Raw genomic sequence first — 19,555 nt, forward strand, 5'->3', positions numbered from 1 at the left:
AGCTCTTTAGAAAAAATAGTAGCTCATTACTTAAAATATTCAAAACTAGACCAGTCAAAGAAAAATGAAGTTAAAAGTTGCACAACTGCTTATCTAATACAGTAACAAAATTTTACTCCCCTTTTGGAGCAATACGAACTTGAGAAAAGTAGTAGGCAGCTCTTTACCTCCAGTAAAGACCTGCCAACTTCAAACTTTGTCTTTCTATCCCTACCTTGTGTGGTCTTACATGATATTACATATTATTATCTTAAGTCTGATTCTTTCATGCCTCGATGACTATGTAGATTAAACAAAACTGTGCCTTAGGCTGAAACTACTCTGTGCAGATATATGGTTTGTGAGAATCACTATTTTGCACAGGAACAGTTATAATTTCTTCAAGGCATATAGGCAAAGTTGCTCACTGAAGAAGAACAAAGTGGGTTGTAACCCACACTTTTTAGGTTGTTCTAGAAATGTAGATGTTCTAGAAATGCTCAGATGTATCATATTCTACGCCCCAGAGAGCTTCTAAAGAGCTTCTGAGTACCTCTCGCCAGTGCTCATCCTGCTATTCCCAAAACCATTCCCTGCCATCAGAACCTGTAGATCAATCTGCAGTTTGCACTAATTGAGCAGCTCTCTGCAGCTCAGCACTGCCTGGTTCATGATGGAGGTTCAACCTCCTTGCCAGGACCTAGACCACAGTAACCAACCCTGCACAGAGGAACTGAATCATATCACAGAAACAACAGTTTTGGCAGCATTACCTGCGGAAATCTAAGCAAAGATAGCTAGCATCTGACAAAGAAAACAGAGACAAATGAAAAAACATTTGTTTTACCTGCACTATCCCATAGAGCACACAAGAGACAGTGAGTCGTTACCGTGCCACGCTTCTTCTCCGAGAAGTATACTGCCAGAGGATTTTCTGTACTGTCCTATGTTAACCACCTCTCACATTGTATGCATATTCATAGGTAATTCTTCCCCTCATATTGAGATAGCCAACCCATTAATTCTACTTTTTATAGGTTTCTTATCTACCTTGTGTTGCAGCCATTAGAATTAGTGTCAATTAGTTTCTATGGAGTTTCCACGGTACAATTGCGGTTATACTGTTTATAGTTGTTATGCCTTTAGCTGCTAATAGTGTTATGTGCTTCACATTTTTCTCTAATAAACATCCTACAATTATCCATTACTTAAAATTACATTTGCTGGCAGACAGAGAAATCCAAATTTACAAGACTGAACAAATTGTTTAGACCGCAGTTTTGTAACTGGCAATCTAATTTGTGGGCAGTCTAATTTGTGGACTTACAGTCCTTCCATTATTCACTTAAGGCAAACTGTGTCATATTTGGGCTTTTTAGACCTAATATGCTAGGCATTTTTAAATCAAGACCATTAAAAGTGCTGGTACATTATTTGCATTATTAATACTGAGAGATGAAAACACTTAAATTATGTAGATGAAATACCATTTTCAGGCCTTTCGGGAACTTATTCCCTCACAAGAATTTTTTGCTGTAATGGATTATCACTTAATGCTGTATCAAGCAACTTCAATTTTGCTTAGTCAGCACCTAAAAGTACCCACCAAACTTTGGCATACTAGATGTGTTGGATGGGATGAAATAAAAATCCCTGTCATGAATTTGAAACCATCACACAGTTTGGAAAACGAGACAAAGTGGAGCTAGGGACAAAATCAAAGCAATCTATTAATCAAGCAAATAATTTTCCATTATGCAAGACAATTTACATAGATCCTAATTATTAAGAAAAAAGAAAAAAAGGGAAAAAAGAAAATTCTGTGCAGCATTCTCTTTCTTTTAATAACTACTATTAGGATTTTTTCTGTTCTACAATGTCCGAAACTTTTGGTTATTTTCAGATGACAGACAGGTAAACCCCCATCTGACATAAAACAACTGGACTTTGACTCATTACTAGAGGATAGAAAGGATCTGTCTTTAAATTTTAAAATTCTGTGCTCTAGGGATATTTATTTGTTCTCATAAAGACCCCAAAAAACAACCCGACCCTCAAGCAAAAGAAAAAAAATTAAAAATCTATAGAGACATAACTCTACAAGAAAAATGTTGTTCTATTATGCAAAAAAACCTCCATGCCAAGACTCCATTTATCTCAAAACAAAAGCAAAATCTAATGTGATCTATTTCTGACTACATATTGAAAAAACATGTATGGGTCATCCAAAGGAAAACTTTACATTTTATTGGTACTATTTCTGGATGCACTATTCTAACACAAAATCCACTGTTCAGATTCATGAACATTCTTTGATTTTGAACAAACTTCAAAAAAGTGTATTTTTTCAGTTTTTCTTTAGGAATGTGGCACTGGAATGCAGTCACCTTGTACTTAATTTCTCTAAACTGATATCAAATTTGTAAACTAAAAGAATATATTTGGTTTATTACCGAAGTTATCTTAGAAGTTTAAGAGCACACATGTGCAATATTGACAGAAATAAATATGTTTAAAGTCCATTGTTTAAAATGCTAATCTAGCTCTCTCCTTTTACATCAGTTCTACAGTTGTACAAATCCATTTCCATGTTTTCTTCAATTGAGATGTGGAATTCAAGTCATGTCCAGTATCAACATATTCCTTTTTTAGCTGATTTAAATATAAAAACTAGACTTCCTAAAATCTCCTTAAGGCATGTTATTTTTAATAACAAAGCTGTACAAATGAATTTGCAGCTTTCTTTCAAGAATATCACCAATTTATTTCAAAAAAAAGTAAAATAAAGCTTCTACTTCCCCAGAGTCTTCAGCTGGATGATAATTATAGCATTTAACAGCCACTATTATTGCATCAGACTTTCATTTTCCATTAGAAAGTCAAACTGATAGGTGGAATTACCTATTAATATCAATTTTTTAAGTACTTTTAATAGAGATTGCCATTAAAAAGACAGAATTTATTAGCAAAATATAGCTACACTCACATGGCACAGACAGAATTAATAATCAAAACATAAAAGGATATTTTAGTCAGAAAGAAAATAAATAGTTCTTTGTTTCTAAAACTGAAAAAGTATCGTATTTGAGACAAGCAAAAATTATAATTAAGATGAAAATAGCAAATCCAAAACAATCACTTCTTATTGTAAATCACATGACTCTATTTTGCAAGGTAAATGTGAATTTACAATAAATTATTCATATTCCATTTTGTAAGACCTAGCTCAAAACATTCCTGATATCACTAAAACTACTATCACTAATGCAGGGCCAATCCCCCCAGTTTTATCAATTTGAACAGATATTATTTTCCTTCTAAGGTGTATTCAGGAAACTGAGAATAGAAGGATTGTTGTCACAAAACTCCGAACCTGGGTTCATAATAAAAAAAATAGAAATTATAAACATAACACATTTATGCTAATTTTTGATTGAATCTTTTGCTTCCATGTTTGACTTTGACAACAAAAATTCAAGGGTAAATACAGTCTTTTCAATTAGGAGTTTTCTGTTTCCTTTTTTAGCTTTTAAAAGAAGGTCTGTTTAAAATCCTACTAGCACTGGCTTAGTAGAATCCTGCAACGCTTCCCTCTACTCATGAAGACCTTTATAAGTTATTCTGATCCCGTAGGCTGAAAGCCTGAAAACAAAAAGTTTGTCATGCACAGGTGTACCTAATCCACCAATTTTCCTTTGCCACTTGGCAAAAGTCTTTAATAGTACGTTGACCACACAGAAGACAATATTTATGGTTATATGTCACTGCAAAGGCACAAGACTGTAAATGGTAGTGAAGAAAACAGACTATACAGAATGTCAGTAACAGAAGGAGATTTGTATCCCATTACTAATAAAAAATAATCCCTTTTAAGATTCCTATTAACAGAACTAATAACCATGCTAAAGAAGTAAGTCTTTAGCCTTACCCAATAGGCCTGGAAACAATGATTTCAACTTGAGGTTCTGATTTTGATTCTAAAATAATGTTGTAAACTTCTTCATTTGTAGCTCCAGGCAAGGGTTTACCATTCCATTCTAGAACTTCATCCCCTTGAATTTAAAAAGAAGTTTATCTCACTTTCATATTCTTTTACAAAGAATGAAATCTATATTTTCAAGTAACACAAAAATAATTTAAAATCATGACAGAGCTGTACTGAAACCTTCAGACATTTTCCTGCCAAGGTGCTTTTTAGCTGGCTGGCTCCCAGTGCTTACACTTGGACAAGGATGTTCTGTTCCTCATGCAAGACTTCATATTTGCAATTATTAAAATTTATGTACAATTACTCAAATTTTTATCAACTACCCAAATTTTGGATGTTTTTTATAAAGAAAAAAAGTGTTTTTTCTAATTGCAAGGACTCATCGATGCCTTTTTTGTATGCTCTGGTCCTATGCAATTGGATGAACAGACTTTCACTCACTGGAAACGTGCAAAACAATATATTTTTCTGGGAAATAATTTTGCCTCTAAAACTAGTTTCAGAAATTAAAAATAGCTTCCATTAAAAAAAAAAAAAAAAACAAAAAAAACAAAAAAAAACAAAAAAAAAAAAAACAAAAAAAAAAAAACCAAAAAAAAAACTAGACCAGAAATAGAAAATTAGGATTTCAGCCCAAATGGTTTAAGATTAGTGGAGACAAATTTATTTCCTATAATTATAATCTGCATTTAAAATCTATAAACAACTGCTGATTTGGTAAGAAAGAAAAAACTAAAAATGCCAAAAAAGTAGAATATTGTTAGAGATTCATCATCCTTTCTAGTTCTTTATTACTCTCTGCTTCACACAATTATCCTGAAGCCATCCACATTGGCATTGGAGCTTCTGGGTTCTTAAGACACTACATAGGTACTTTGGTTTGCTATGACAACATTTGGAAAGTAGTTGCTTAGAGCTATAGTAAAAATACAAACCATTAAGAAGTGACTATGAAAGCCAAATGCTGTGCATAATTCTCACTTCATTTAGAAGCTGGAAAAGTACCATTAGCACAGCCATTTATTTGTAAGTGCAATAGATACATCTAATAGAAATGAAATATTTTAGGACCATTTTTTGGCTTCTTTTCCATTTTCATTTGTAACAGTTAACACTGCAAATAACACTAATAAAATCCACTGTGTATGATGTGTGTCATCCTTCAGTGATCTGAATTTTGTTTGCCACAATCAGTTAAACAAAAAATGTTTGCATTGCTTCTGTGGAGTGTAATAAGCAGCTCCTGAGCTAGCAAACAAAAATTTACCAGTGTCACTCAGTCCTCTTACCAGCATTGCTCAGGAGTGTCTTTTTTTTTTGCTCATACATCCAAGCAATTGTTATTCATAACAAAATAGAAATGTAGGCAACCATGGCATTTCATAATAATGTTACAGTATTGTTCTGTATTTTAAAAAAATTACCAAAACACATGACAAATGTTTGTATAAATTAAAGGTTGCATGCAATAGGCCATTACTAAAAGACAGTATATTTTATATGCAACTGATTGATTTACCTGCTCTGAGATGCCCCACCACATCAGCCAAGCTACCTTTCTTCACTTTGGTAATGAAGGCACCGAGTCGTCCTAATTCTGTCATTTTTCCTCCAACAACCTAGTTAATCATAAATTTGTGAGTCCCCCAGCCACCAACCAGATGTCACATAAAGCACAAATATTTAGACGAACCAGTTTTCACAATATTTTTTAAATTTCACCTGAAATGTTCATAGGCAAACCTATTGTCAATTTGGGTTTTAGAGAGGCTTAAAGACAAAAAGATGTAAAGCTGACACAGGATGAATAAGATTTCTATTCCTTTTACTGTATTTGACTAATCAATCTCATGCAGTTTGCTAAATGCCTGCATTTGTTGCAGAAAGAACACTTCTTAATAAATAACCAGGCAAATGCATTTTTACAAATAATTGTCCATCATGTACTCAAATTTAAATTGCAAGTGCACATCATTTCAAGTGTATGAAATCCCAAAATTGGTACATCAATTGAAAACTTAGCAAATACACTACTATTAAATATGGGCAAGGAGTTCACGAGAATATTGACGATGTGAAAACATAGGCGCTCTCATCCAAGAACATGACAGGACAAACCAGCAGCTTTTGGCTTTTCCAGAACAGAAGAGAAACTGAAACTGAAGAGATCTGTTTTTGAAGATGACTACAGGATACAGAGATCATGAACATCAGAAAAAAATCCAAGTGCTGTCAAGAAGACAGATTTTAAATAAAACATAAAGAAAATGTAGTCTTTCTGATTTGCAAGACAAGTTATCTCTTTAACTATCTTTCTCCAGTCAGTTGAGGGGTTTGGTTGTATTTTTTTTCATCAGAAATCTCCCAGAGGAGTTTTATAATAAAAAGAAACAGTAGAATGTTGGTTTATTAGGGATTAGTTCCTCACGTTGCAATCACAATAACTAGCAGGAGCTTTAATACCAAAAAAGTATCCAGAAGCCCATCTGCCAACAATATTGTCACATGACAGTGTGTGAAATTTATAGCGAGGGCCTTAGTTCATATTATGTACAGCTGAAACTCAGAGTTTCAAAGAGAAACTCACCAATTTACAACTCTGCAATCTGCATTTCCTACTTGGCCCAACCTTTTTTTCTCACATAGTGAAACAGAATCATTTGCTGACAGCAAATATGAGCTTTGTGCTATAGACTAATAAACATTTAGTAGAGTAAAGCTGTTTTCATCTTTTGTATTACCATGCCAGACTATCACACTTCAAGGTGGGAATATTTCAGATCTTGCATTCTTTCTGTTCTTCTCAGTGAAGAGGGAAGGACACCCAAATTAAATGCTATCAGTCCTCATTGTTACTTCATAGATTTAAAAATATACAGAGAGAGAAAAATGCTTGAACTGCTACTAGCTTCAGAAAAAAACCTTTTTTAAGTGTTCTGGCAATTTAGGCACATGAACCTAAAAGTCTGCTAAAAATGTAAATTAGGGATTTAAATCAATTGGACAGTGTTGCCAATATCTCAATTTTGGGGTGCTAGACTAACTAGAATTAAATTTAATATAACATCTTCTATGATTTAAGAAGATTTTTGTGTAAATATTTGGATTCTTTCTACAAAATTTCTGTTTTCAAATGGTTGTGTGACTTTTAAACATTGACCTTGTACACATTTGCATCCAGATTACATTTATGTATGTTGATTATAAAATTAATTTCTTGACTAAATTGCAAACAGCAGAGCTAGAAAATGCAGGACTCCATTAATGCATGGTCATGTGTAGTTATTTATCTTGTAGACAGGAAGCTGAATAAACATACCCTTTTTAATCAAAATGGTTCAGCCCCTTTGTCATGGACAATTGAAGACTGTATAGAAGAAGTAAATGTATTTATATTCATAATTTATCTGTATAACTTTCAAAATTTAGGAAAAGAGAGGAATACATTTTTGGTCAAAAGACCGTATGATTTGAGAGTCCTCTGATTTAATACGTTACACGTGTACGTCTAAGGTCAGTGGAAGTTATTTTCATTTAGCACATAAATAATGTAATACTTACTTTTAGCCCCAGTAATGCACCTGATTCTTTAGGCATGGTTGTTCTCTTGTTAAGAATAACACGCCCAATTAAGCGATCTCCCTCTTTGGAAGGCTGCCACGTTACGGGATGCTGTTAAAAAACAAGCAATTACATTGAACTGGAATTTAAAAAGTGTGAACATCCTCCAGTATTTAACTGCACATGTATAAACCAATAAAATGACTGTATCATGATGTTACAGTTGACACAAACATCCTTCAGATGTGTTACATAGTGCACCTGAGTTTTCTATGAGTATATCTGTTGGACTCTGGCTACATTAAACATTTATGCCTCTTGTAAGAAAATGTCTGCATTAAGTCTACAGATAGAACTATAATTCAGTTCAAATTTCAATACAATTAAACATTTTAAACACATCTTAGATAATAAAATTAAATATTTCTTTTTAAATTACACGGCTCTGAAAAGCCCATGCCAAAATTCTGTTCTTTAGAATAACACACATCATGCAGGTCTACCAAATGAGGGTTCATTAAACAATAAATTCAAAATTATGCTTTCCAACTCCAAGTCTTAAAAAAAATCACTAATCTTTGCCAGAGCAGCATCACATTCACAACTGATTTTTTTTTTGGTGTTCATGGTGAAATTAAGTGCCATGTCTATTAAAGAGATTAAAGTCAGGTTAAAATTCAGGCAATTTTATAAATATGCATTTCAATAAAACTTTTTTCTGATTTCGATTTCCTTCGTAGTCTTAAACAAATTTTCATATGATTTGTGTATAATATTTTTTTACAGTCAAATATCTATGCTGAACTGAAATAATAAAGCAAACATTTTAACTTATACTTATGAATCCCTATTTTTCTATTTCTTACCGAACTAATAGGGGACGTCTCCCTGCTGTGCCACGTGGCAGGATCCAGCCAGTAGTAATCCAAGTCACCTGGAAGAATATGAATAGAAAGAAATGTGTAATCTCTCAAACAGAGAAAGATGTATGAATTATTACTATTGCATGCATGAATTTTAAAATGCAATTGTTTGATGAAGCAAATACAAAACTCTTTTTATTATTCAAATCAATATGTCAATTTGAAAACAATATAGTGTATTAATATTAAATAATGCGTTTATTTGGATCTCTGCTTTTTCAAGAATTGCACCTTAGAATTGGTTGTGCACACTGTCTATTTTTACCTTTGCTCAGTCCAAGAAAGGACCCCAAAGCATCACATTCACAGCCCTCCTCCTCCCCACCATCTCCATAATAAACACACAGGACTACAGCTAATGATGACACGAGAGGGAATACTCCACAAAATGGGCTCTTAGCTATAGTTAAGGACAGAACAGCCAGCCAGACTCTAGAATCTGCAGAGGTCAATGTTGTGACAACAGGTACTGTACAGAGGGAGAGGCACAGGAGCAGGAAATAGAGTGCCAGAGGGAACAGCCACACAAATACAGCAAATAGTACCAACAGCAGGTACGAGGCTGCAATCTTCTCTTTCACTTGGGACAAACTTATATGCTGTGTAACTCAAGAAAAACACCATGAATTACAGTGGTCTGGAAGCCATCAGCCTATCAGGACAAAGAGGGCACTTTTGGACACGTATCTTCAATATCTTACTTTCGTAAAACAGATCTCTGTAACACTACAGTTAGATGCCTGTGTTCTAGTAAGAGTAGTGATCTAATAGAAGCCCAAACAAAGCATGCAAGGGAGAAGAATATACCTTTACATGCAGAGATTTTTTTATTCTTTCTCTACAAATACTTAGATGCCAATTATGAAATACAAGTTGCAACATTCTCTATAACTCATACTACCTTTAATAGCTTATCATCTGCATGATCATATGCCCAAGTTTATTTTTAAACAGCATATTACTATCATATGCATAACTGCATGAGGCAGTTTGTGGTTTCATTGGCTCTGTAGTTCTGCAGGTTTGGAAAACACATTAAATCACATTAAAGATCTTTCAGTTTTATTTTTAGGATTCTTCCTTGTGCCTTTATAAACTTCAAAATTACAAGAACAACAAACCTACAAACTACACTGACACCTGCAGTGCTGGCAGTAAGCTCAAAACTATGGTACAGAGCTCCCCAAGTTTCAGTAATACACTCAATGGTAATACCAAAAATCAACAGTCTCCCGTGTGGGCTGACCTGCCACATGCCAAACACAACACACTTTGTTGTCTTGGAGGGAATAAATGTCAGCTCCAAGATGCAGATGAATGTATCCAAGTCCTCAAACACATTTCTTCTCACCCTCATTGTTCCCTGCTTTATTTTCCCCTCTTCCTTCCTAGATTCAGCTTCTTGCTCTTAGTTTCCTTGCTGGTCTTCCTCCTGGTTACTGCAGATCCATGACCACTTAATTAATGCACCTAGCATCCTTCTCCACCAAGTCCCTGCTCTAGTAAGATCCTCTCATACATCTTCTGCCTTGTCTAACCTGCTGATTTTCCTATTCTCACCATCTACCTACCCTCTGCTGCCTTTTCTTCCCTGCACATTATTTTCTGGTATCCGTCTGCTTCTGGCTTTAGTGTCCTTTCTTAAGGTTCTGTATTTTAATCCCTCTTTAAACTCAAATCCTTTGATGCTAAGTTACATTCCTGCACCCTCCTTCCCACATCTAAACCTTTAGGTGTCTGTCCCTTTCCCCACTTCTGTCTGCAGAAGCTGGCCACAATGCTAATTCTCTCACCCTCTGCTCTCAAAAGCTGAGAGCAGGATCTGCACTGCAAATGCAGCTCTGCTGAGCTGGAACATGAAAGATATGCTCAGAAGCTATAAAGGTAGCTATCAAATCAAACATTTTGACTGAATGTCACTGAAAGTAGTAAGTCTACCATTTGGTGAATACTTTAAAAGCTGCAAGAATCACTCAATTTTAAGATTTCCATTAAAATTCAGTATGATACAGACCACTGGCACACAAATGTCTGGGGCAATTTACAACTATAAAAAAGATTATACAATGGAAAATGTCAGTTAATGTATTCGTAAACACTCATCAAATAGAACATAAAAGTTAAGACACAAATGAAAAAAGTCCCCAAATGGGCATTAAAAATATTTTATGTCAACAACACTGATCTGCAGTTCAGTACTCTATCATATCTTAGAAATAATTTCTCCTTGGTCATCCTATGCCATTGCTGCTTCTTTGCCTAATGCCTATTTATGCCATGCTTGCACTGCCATACTCCAGAACTCACTTTTTGTTTAATTGCAAAAATACCTTCACTACAGCAGCATTATAGATATCCAGGAATAGGTAAATAACATGCAAAAACTAACTAAGAGCATAGCTTCAAAATTTCAGGTTTTCTCCAAAAAAACCCCACCAAAACTGAAAACAAAAATCCCTACACACAGAGAACACTCTCCATTGGTAAAAGTAATTAAAAATAACTAGTAAAATAAGAAAAATTTAAGACATTAAAGAGAGGAAAAAGCTACTTTTATAAGGAGCAAATAATTGCTTTATAGGCTTAAACTGCTTTTAAATACTTTTTAAACCATTCTTTAAAAACATTAACAACTTAAAAATAATAAGCCCCCATGAAAATACACGTATACTATATCATTATTTTTTGTACATTACTGATGTATTTCTAAAACATATTATTAAAAATGCATTTGTAGTTTTAATGTTTGATTTCCTTAAGACCAACTGAGTAAAGCAGGGTATTTGTAAATACTTGTAAAACCTTATTTCCTAAGGGAATAATTCAAAAGTTGTATCCTAAGAGCAAGGAAATGCTTTTCCTATTAAGACGCTGCCGCTCAATTACTTTACTCTTGGACGCACACGGATGCAATAATAATTTACAAGACACAAATGTGTTGAGATTTTTCCACAAGTCTTTAGCAGCCTTCCATCAAAATTCAAGATGGGGAGTAAAACTCTTAATAAATTCTCACTGTTTTTACATCTGCAATATGTGTGCTTTCAAAATAAAGGGAAAGCTAACTCATACCACCAAAAATCCATTTTCTCGAAAATACTTTGTCTTCAGTAGCACTCTCCATACCACGAGCTAATGCTGGGGTACTGTGATTTCAAGTGAGATCCTGAAAAGCTGAGAAGTTCTGGAAAAAGCAGCCTTGTCCCTGTCACAAAGCCAAAACAAGCACAAAATATGAGAGGGTCTGTACTTGTGTATGAACAGCCATGCTAATTTCCGAACAGTCTTGAATACTAGGGATAAAATACCCCAAGATGTTTTCCCAAATCCATTCAGACTATACTCAGAGACTACTGATAATCAGCAAAGAATGTGCTTCAGTGATTTACTCAAATCCCTGTGTGCTGGATTTGCAGGAGCTACTTAAGACAAGAAGCAGAATCTAATGATAAGAGTCAGTCAGCCCATGTTTGGCACTTAATTAACCATTATCTAACCATATTAGCATGTATCTTAATACAGCAGTTCCATCAGATAACTAAGAAACTTAGACAAATATTTTTCAGAGGCTAAATCTAAAATTACTCTGCAAACTGAATAGACAGACTACATCTCTCTAATCCATAGAATCACAGAATGGCTTGGGTTGGAAAAGATCTTAAAGATCATTTAGATCATTCCAACCACACCTTCCACTAGACCAGGTTGCTCCTAGCCCCATCCAACCTGGCTTTGAACACTGCCAGGGAAGGGGCATCCACAACCTCTCTGGGCAACCTGTTCCAGCACCTCACCACATTCACAGTCAAGATCTTATCTAAATATGTTCTTTTTCAGTTTGAAGCCATTCTCCTGTGTCCCATCACTACAATTGCTTGTAAAAAGTCCTTCTGCAGTTTGTTGTAGTCCTCCTTTAGGTAGCGAAGAGCTACTAGAAGGTCTCGCCAGAGCCTCCTCTTCTTCAGGATGAACAACCCCAACTCTATCAGCCTGTCCTCATAGGAGACATATTTCCATCCTCTGACCATCTTCACAGCCTTCTCTGGACTCACTCCAGCAGGTCCATGTCCTGCATATGCCAGGAGCCCATACCTGGCTGCAGCACTCCATGTGATATCTCACCACAGTGGAGCAGGGGGACAGAATCACCTCCCTCAACCTGCTGGCTATGATGCTTTTGAGGCAGTCCAGAATGTATCTGGCTTTCCATGCTACAAGCTGCCAGCTCACATTGAGCTTTCCATTCACCAGCACCTCCAAGTCCTTCTCCTCAGGGCTCTCAATCCATTCTCCACCCAGTCTGTACTGGGGGTCCATTGATCTGATCTAATCCACCTCTCTCTAGTTTAGAGGCAAGGATGCCATATATGAGACAGTGTCAAATTCCTTGCACAAGTCCAGGTAGTTGATGTCACTCTTCCTTTTTGCTGTAACCTCATTGTAGAAGGCAACGAAATTGGTCACACACTATTTACCTTTAGTGAAGCCCTGTCAGCTGCCACCAATCACCTCCTTATTTTCCAGTTTCCTTAGTACAGTTTCCAGGATCATCTGCTCTGTGATCTTGCTGGGCACAAAGGTCAGGCTGGCCTGTAGCTCCCAACATCTCCCCTTTTTTTTTTTCTCTTTTTAAAAATGAGGGTTATGTTTCCACTTTTGCAGGCAGTGGGAACCTCACCATACTGCCACAACTTCACAAATATGATGGATAGTGGCTTAACCATTTCATCTACCAGTTTCTTCAAGAGTGGCAGATGCATCTCACCAGGCCCCATGGACTTTTCCACCTGCATGTCCGTGAGACAGTCTCAAACCTGATCTGCTGCAGTGGGCACTTTCTCCATCTCCCAGTTCCTGCCTTTGCCTGTGGCAGCCTGGGCAGTGTGGCTGGAGCACTTCTCAGTGAAGACTGAGGGAAAAAGTAATTCAGTACCTCAGCCTTCTCCACATTCCAATCAGGCGTTCCTTTTCCTTCTGGAGAGAGCCCACATATTCTCTAGTCTTTCTTTTATTGCTAATACACTACAGATACTTTCCTTGTTGTCCTTGATGTCCCCAGACAGATTTAATTCTATCAGGGCTTTAGCTTTCCTAACCTGATCCCAGGCTGCTTGGACAATCCCTCTGGTGAGCTGCTGTTACAGATGTGGTACATCCTATTGTTAAGCAGGAAAATACCTCTATACCCAGGAAAAAACACGGTATTGTTTTATCAGAAAAATAATTCAGTGTGTAACAACATATGCTAAAATCATTCTAGTTCAAGCTGCTAACTAACCCCATAAAGAGAATATGCGAGTACCCTGCCTTGGCAAACAGCCCCCACACTAATGTGACAAGCAGAGAATTCAAAAGCTACCTACTGCCTATTTATATAGAAATACAGAAAGCTTCACAAAAATGCTCATTATCTCTTAGTCTCAAACCAACCCAATTCAGATATCTACAGTTAAGAACTTAAATCCTTGCAGGACAAGATCTGTGTTTTACCATCTACACAGTTCAAGGACAGGCTGGCTCATGCACTTTGTGGGAAGAATGCACCACAAGGCTGTGAAATTTAGGATTTTCTTTTCTTTTTTATCTTTTTATTTCTTTTGCAATATATAATTGCACTGGACTTTAGTTGCCTACTGGCAAATGTCCTAAGCACTGAATATTAACATGCTGTAAGATTCCAAAGTTAAAATAAAGACTAGTACACTTTGGAAACAACAATTTTTATATACAATACTCCTATTTCAGATACAAATGTGGCACATAGCTCTCAAGACTAGAACTAGCCTCTTAAATTTAGTATTTATTCAGGTATTTTCATTTAATGATGAGATATAAAATTACTTTTCTGTATCTTAATTAAATTTCAGAGTAATAAAGAAAAACATTGCAAAAGGGTCTACACAGCTTTATCAAGCTCTAGGCTTTCAGATTTGGATAACTGACAACCTGGGCTTATTCAATACAAACTGAAAATAATGGTTATTCCTTACTTTTGCATTTAGAAGGAAATTTCATACTCTCTCATACAAAATAAACACTTTTTTACTTTGAAAGAAACCTCTTAGTTTAGAAATCTTTTTTAAAGTGGTAGCACATTGTGAAAAAAGTGATGCTGGTTGATATTTTCAAACAAGAAATACAGAAATAAGTAGGCAAGGAAGTAGTGAACTTGTGAAATATTATATAGATAGTTAAGGGCACTTAAATTGAGCTAAAATCTAGTGAAAAGGAAAATTCATTTGACTTCTCCCCTAGTTACCATGGGAAAGTTGATCCTTTACAAGAGTTTGCAAATTCATAATTATTTTTTATTTTGTAAAGGAATGATTTGCCATTGCTGATTATGAAAAAGTTTTTCAATGTATTCTTTTTTTGCCTGTGCACTAAGGAAAATTTTATGTGATCTGTTTAAAATGAGTTCCTTATCCAGATATTTTTTTAACAAAGAATTTTTATGTCATAGATTGTGACTTGCTTTTAACTAGGTGTACAGGTTAGACATGTACTTTTTTATAATGAAATACTGCACTTGTTCATTGATGAATGAAGGTTGCCCAAAAGACAGATTTGCAAAAGACCTTCCAACACAAACACAACTGGGCCCATTTCTGTGTTTCACAAAATGGACTTCCTACCTGAATTATTTCAGTGTAGTTTTAAGGCTTTATAAATTACTGAAAGTAAGGGTTACTAATCTTGCCAATGGAAGCTGAAAACCAAAAAATCACAACCTATCTAGTAGTAAACAAACTAGTAGAGGAGTTTTGAATGTTTCCAAAATTTTTAACATGGACACAAGGGACATAAGGAAGCTGCTCTGTTTCCTGAATGTCTAGGGAATCTTCTCATGAACTCCCTGAGCCAACATTTAGTAACTTCACTCAAACACCCAAAGTCTTCAAAAGTTCATCAACCCCTTCCCAGCTAGATTCTTATTTTTATCTCAGAGACCATCTAAACTGCTATTCTGAGGATGGGTGAGTCTTATTGAAAGCATGTGAGTCCAAGAATGTGTATGATTCACAGAGGGATGGTCCTTAAAAGCATATTCTGTAGGGGCATGACAACGTGTGACAGACTTAGAGATGTAAAACATGAAGAAAGATGCATGAACTTCTATTAATATGAAAATTATTTTACAAGGTTCATTAAAAATATTTTCTTGAAGAGACGAGAAAAATTTTCAGCAACAGGAACACAATCAACAGGCAAACATTTTGATTTTGATATTGTGGCATTTAAAGATTTAAGGAAAATTTTGCTGTCTAATTGTTGTCTCTGATTTTGCTGACTGGGATTGCTCTCTTCAGTGAAATCTAATTATGCAGATAGATGAAAGGAGATGTTCTTCTGGAAATTTAGAGCTTCTCTGAATAAATTTATTATTTCTATTTCATTCCAATTCAATGTTGACACTAACTTGTGTCAACAGTTTCACTGAGTTCCTGTTTCATATAATTAACACTTTCAGTTTCAATATGATTTCTTGATAATATTTTTTTTTCTTGATAATATGCTTTGTTTAATTATTTTTGTATAATGAAATCTAAAAAATGTATAGCAAGTCATCTCAGAAAGTCAATTATGGTCTCATAATTTTGGATACATATGTACACATAGCTACGTAGTACACTGAAGGCCTGACAAATTCTTAATATTTTTTCTGCTGTTCTTCAAATGCATTTCAAATATACATGATGTTCTTCAGCATTACATAATTGGGTTTTTTCCCCTGTGGGCTGGTTTAGGTTTTTTCCCTATCTCCTGTGCACATTAAACCAATTAAGTAGGGTTGATTGCAAAAAAATGGAATATTTCCATTTGGGTCTCCTTTGGTATTTTTCTTCTGAGAGTTTTAAAAATCTTAAGCTTTTTATTTCAGTATTTGTTAAAAACTGATTTATTAACAAATTATCATTTAAAATCAAAGATGCAAATAAACTCTTCTCAAACCCCAGGCTGTAGAAACAATACTCCCAATAGCAAGAAATTTTAACAAAGATGAAGAAAACAGAAAAGAAAATGGCTGTAAGGCTGTAAAGCAGCAATCCACACATTAGAAGCACTGTGGGGTTTTTTTTGGTTTAGTTTTTTGATTATTTGGGTTTTTTTGTTGGTTTGTTGGGCTTTTTTTTTCTTTTTTTTTGGTGTTGTTGTTATTGTTTCTGTTTGTTTTGGGTTTTTTAACTATCATTCATGAGTATCCTCAGTTATGCTGCATTAGAAGATAATGAGAGGTTTTGTTTCTCCAGTTCAGAGGGGAATACTGCAGGGAGAATCTTTGGAGTGCACTCTGAGAGATCACTGACACTTGCAAAACAATGAGCAAAGGATCTTTGGAGCTTTGCTTCCCACCAGTAGAGAGGAAATAGTTATGAATGTGACCATGAATAAATTCATGATCTTCAAAAGGAGACCAAAGCTGAGCAGAAAAAAAGCCAAAAACCTTCCTATAAAAAAACAAAAATAAAACTAATGAAACCAATGAAATCCTATTGCCAAATAACCAAAGCAAAACACTCCACACTTAGAGAAAATTAGGAAGCAACCCCAACAGCAAAAGGAGTCCAGCAATCATGGAAGCATCTAAAAAATATCAATATTTAAAGTAGAACCAGGCCAATTCAATGCAGTGAAAGACTGATCAACTAAATCATAAATGTTTCATTTTCTGGAAGAATCAATGGAAAGTTCCCTGTGAGTGTGTACCTTAGAGTGATTGAGTACCAGGAAGCACACAAGACACAATCAGAAACACAAAATACAATGCAAACAGCGATGTATGCAAAAACAACTGAGATAATTCTGCAACTATTTAGTCCCTACTACTTAGTATTTAGTACCAAGTAGTTGCCAATCTAGAATACTATGTAAAGAACCTAATACTATTTGGCTCTATCAGCAGATGTCAAATACATTCATTTGAGCAGGAGTTTTGTTTATGAGCATGCCATGTTAAGAGCCACACCAGAAAAAGTGTCCAGCATAGGCTGAAAACTTACTTAGAAAATAATAGTCTAACCATATTTGGCTAAAACTGATAACAAATATCCCCTGAAATATTCATAAAGCAGGTCTGTAGTGTTTGTCTGGAACATAGTAATAGTCAACACTCACACTACTGTTCCATGTAATAAAACAGAAACATATTAGATTTGTAAGTGACTTGACCCCAAGGACAAAGGTGTGGCTTTTTATAGTAGGCCAGAACCAAACTTCAAAGCTATCTTGACAAACAAGAAAAAAACAATCTGGAAATAGAGGATCAGGCTCAGTGCAGCCAAGGAAATGGCTCCACACTCAGAGCAGGATAAACAAGTGTAGAAACAGGGAGAAACCCACCAGCTGAGAACTAGCAGTGCAGAAGAGGATGAGGTGGGTATACTTTATCTCAATGGTAACAGGAGAGGATGGCACACAAACCTGGCTGCTGTTGGAAAAGCACAATCCTTGCATTTTGGGAGTTACAGGGTTGGCCAGAGACCAAGACTCCACACCATTCCTACTTTTGCTACAAAAATACCTCCAAAGGTCAGACTGGTGAGGAACTGAAGGCTTTGTTGTTCATTTCAGGGACTTTGTTTTGTGTTATTGTCCTGCATGGTTTGTCTTTTGGGCAGCCTTGTACTTAACCAATACCCTGACATAAGAGCTGACCTTGATGACAGCTCATTCTCTCAGGTTCTGTCCTTGCAGCACACAGATCAGTTTTCAGAGAGGAATATTTAGGAATATTTAGGATAATGATACTGAAGTATCATTATGGAGGAGAGATGATACAAATTTAATGGACAGAGAGCTATAGATAGCCTGGTTTAATAGTCCATTATGACTCTATAGTCAGGGGGTGTGGGGCTCAGGGTGATTTTGAAGCATCTTTTAGATCTCTCAGGTCCATGCTATTCCAAAGGCTGGAGACATGCTGCTGATTGTCCACTGCCCACAGCACAGCCTTGAATCACTGCAACACAGGGTGTCACTGCTCTGTATTTCTCAATCCCAATCCTATTTCACCCTCTTCATCTACTTATGCCAGGATGTGCAAGAGACCTCAGGAATGCAGTTTACAGCCATCTACACAGTGAACAGCTTGAAGAAGAAACAGGGATTTAGCTTTTTTATGTACCTACAAACAACTTACTAAGCATGAGAGAGTGCAAGGCTTTGACCTTAGCCAAAGGTGTCCTCAGTGTTATCCTTTAAGCTCCATGGAGAGCGAAGGCTGACCATTGTCTCCCTCAACCTCAGCATTCTGTCTTCCTGATACTCCTGCTGCTGCTTCTGTTCCATCTCTGTTTTGACTGCTATTAAATCACATTCTCTCCAATGCCTCCCTCAATATTCTGCCCTCAGTAAACTAATTCTCCTCTAAACTCCGTTGAAATTTCATAGATTTCTAACATATCTAAAAATGGAGTATCTAAAGCATTATTTTGAAGAGCATAAAACCTCTTTCATAACTTATTCTATCACACATCTTTAGGATTAATTCTTCAAGTGAAAAAACTGCTTTCCAAAATCAATTTTTATAGACAGTTATCAACTAGTTAGATAGAGGATTTTAAAGGTATTTGTTATTCTCAACACACTGCATAATCCCCAAGGAACTTGCAGTGGTGAATCCTTCCTCTCACTTTCCCCTGTGACCCTTCAGTGATTTATCTGAGGACCTTGTTTCAAATACAAAAGGGAAAAGCTGATGTCCTTCCCTGAGCAGAAAGTGCAATGCATCAATATGATCATGCAAAAATAATGTACAAAATAACCAGAAGTGTGCATTTATTATAACCCATGTATTATTATAACCATAACTGCATCTTATGGTAAACAAAAACATTTTTATTCTATGTACATGAGTTTAATGATTTTTCCCCTAAATAATATGCAAAAAAAAGTAACAGAATCTCATTCCATTCTGAACTTTTTAAAGCTCCTAAGAAAAGAATAATTCAGGAGATTGAGGACTTCTCAATTGTCTTCTGCCATAAAGAAATAAAACACAGGAATTTTCATTTGTTTCCTGAAGTAAATTTCTAAATTCTTTATCCTTGACTTCTACAAAATGCAGAACTCATAATGCAATAGGAATATTATGATTACTTTT

The 19,555-nt window shown here is 35.5% G+C and overlaps 1 protein-coding gene across 24 annotated transcripts in view; it reads right to left on the minus strand.

Annotated features, from left to right (window-relative positions):
- Positions 1-19,555, minus strand: part of RIMS1 (regulating synaptic membrane exocytosis 1) — a 306,557-nt gene that overhangs the window by 118,882 nt on the left and 168,120 nt on the right. For all 24 annotated transcript variants that reach the window (XR_011681892.1, XM_071444977.1, XM_071444896.1 and 21 more), the window contains 4 exons: positions 8,395-8,462; positions 7,529-7,639; positions 5,487-5,586; positions 3,908-4,031 (listed from right to left, as the gene is read on the minus strand). Coding sequence is in view for 23 of the 24 variants with exons in the window: in XM_071444977.1 (XP_071301078.1) it covers positions 3,908-4,031; positions 5,487-5,586; positions 7,529-7,639; positions 8,395-8,462 (403 nt within the window). In the remaining variant the exon portion in view is untranslated. The remainder of the gene's footprint in view (positions 1-3,907; positions 4,032-5,486; positions 5,587-7,528; positions 7,640-8,394; positions 8,463-19,555) is intronic.

Source organism: Agelaius tricolor, unplaced genomic scaffold (genome assembly GCF_023055355.1).
Source record: "Agelaius tricolor isolate 1412-34295 unplaced genomic scaffold, bAgeTri1.0.p SCAF_1, whole genome shotgun sequence".
NCBI classification, from domain to species: Eukaryota; Metazoa; Chordata; class Aves; order Passeriformes; family Icteridae; genus Agelaius; species Agelaius tricolor.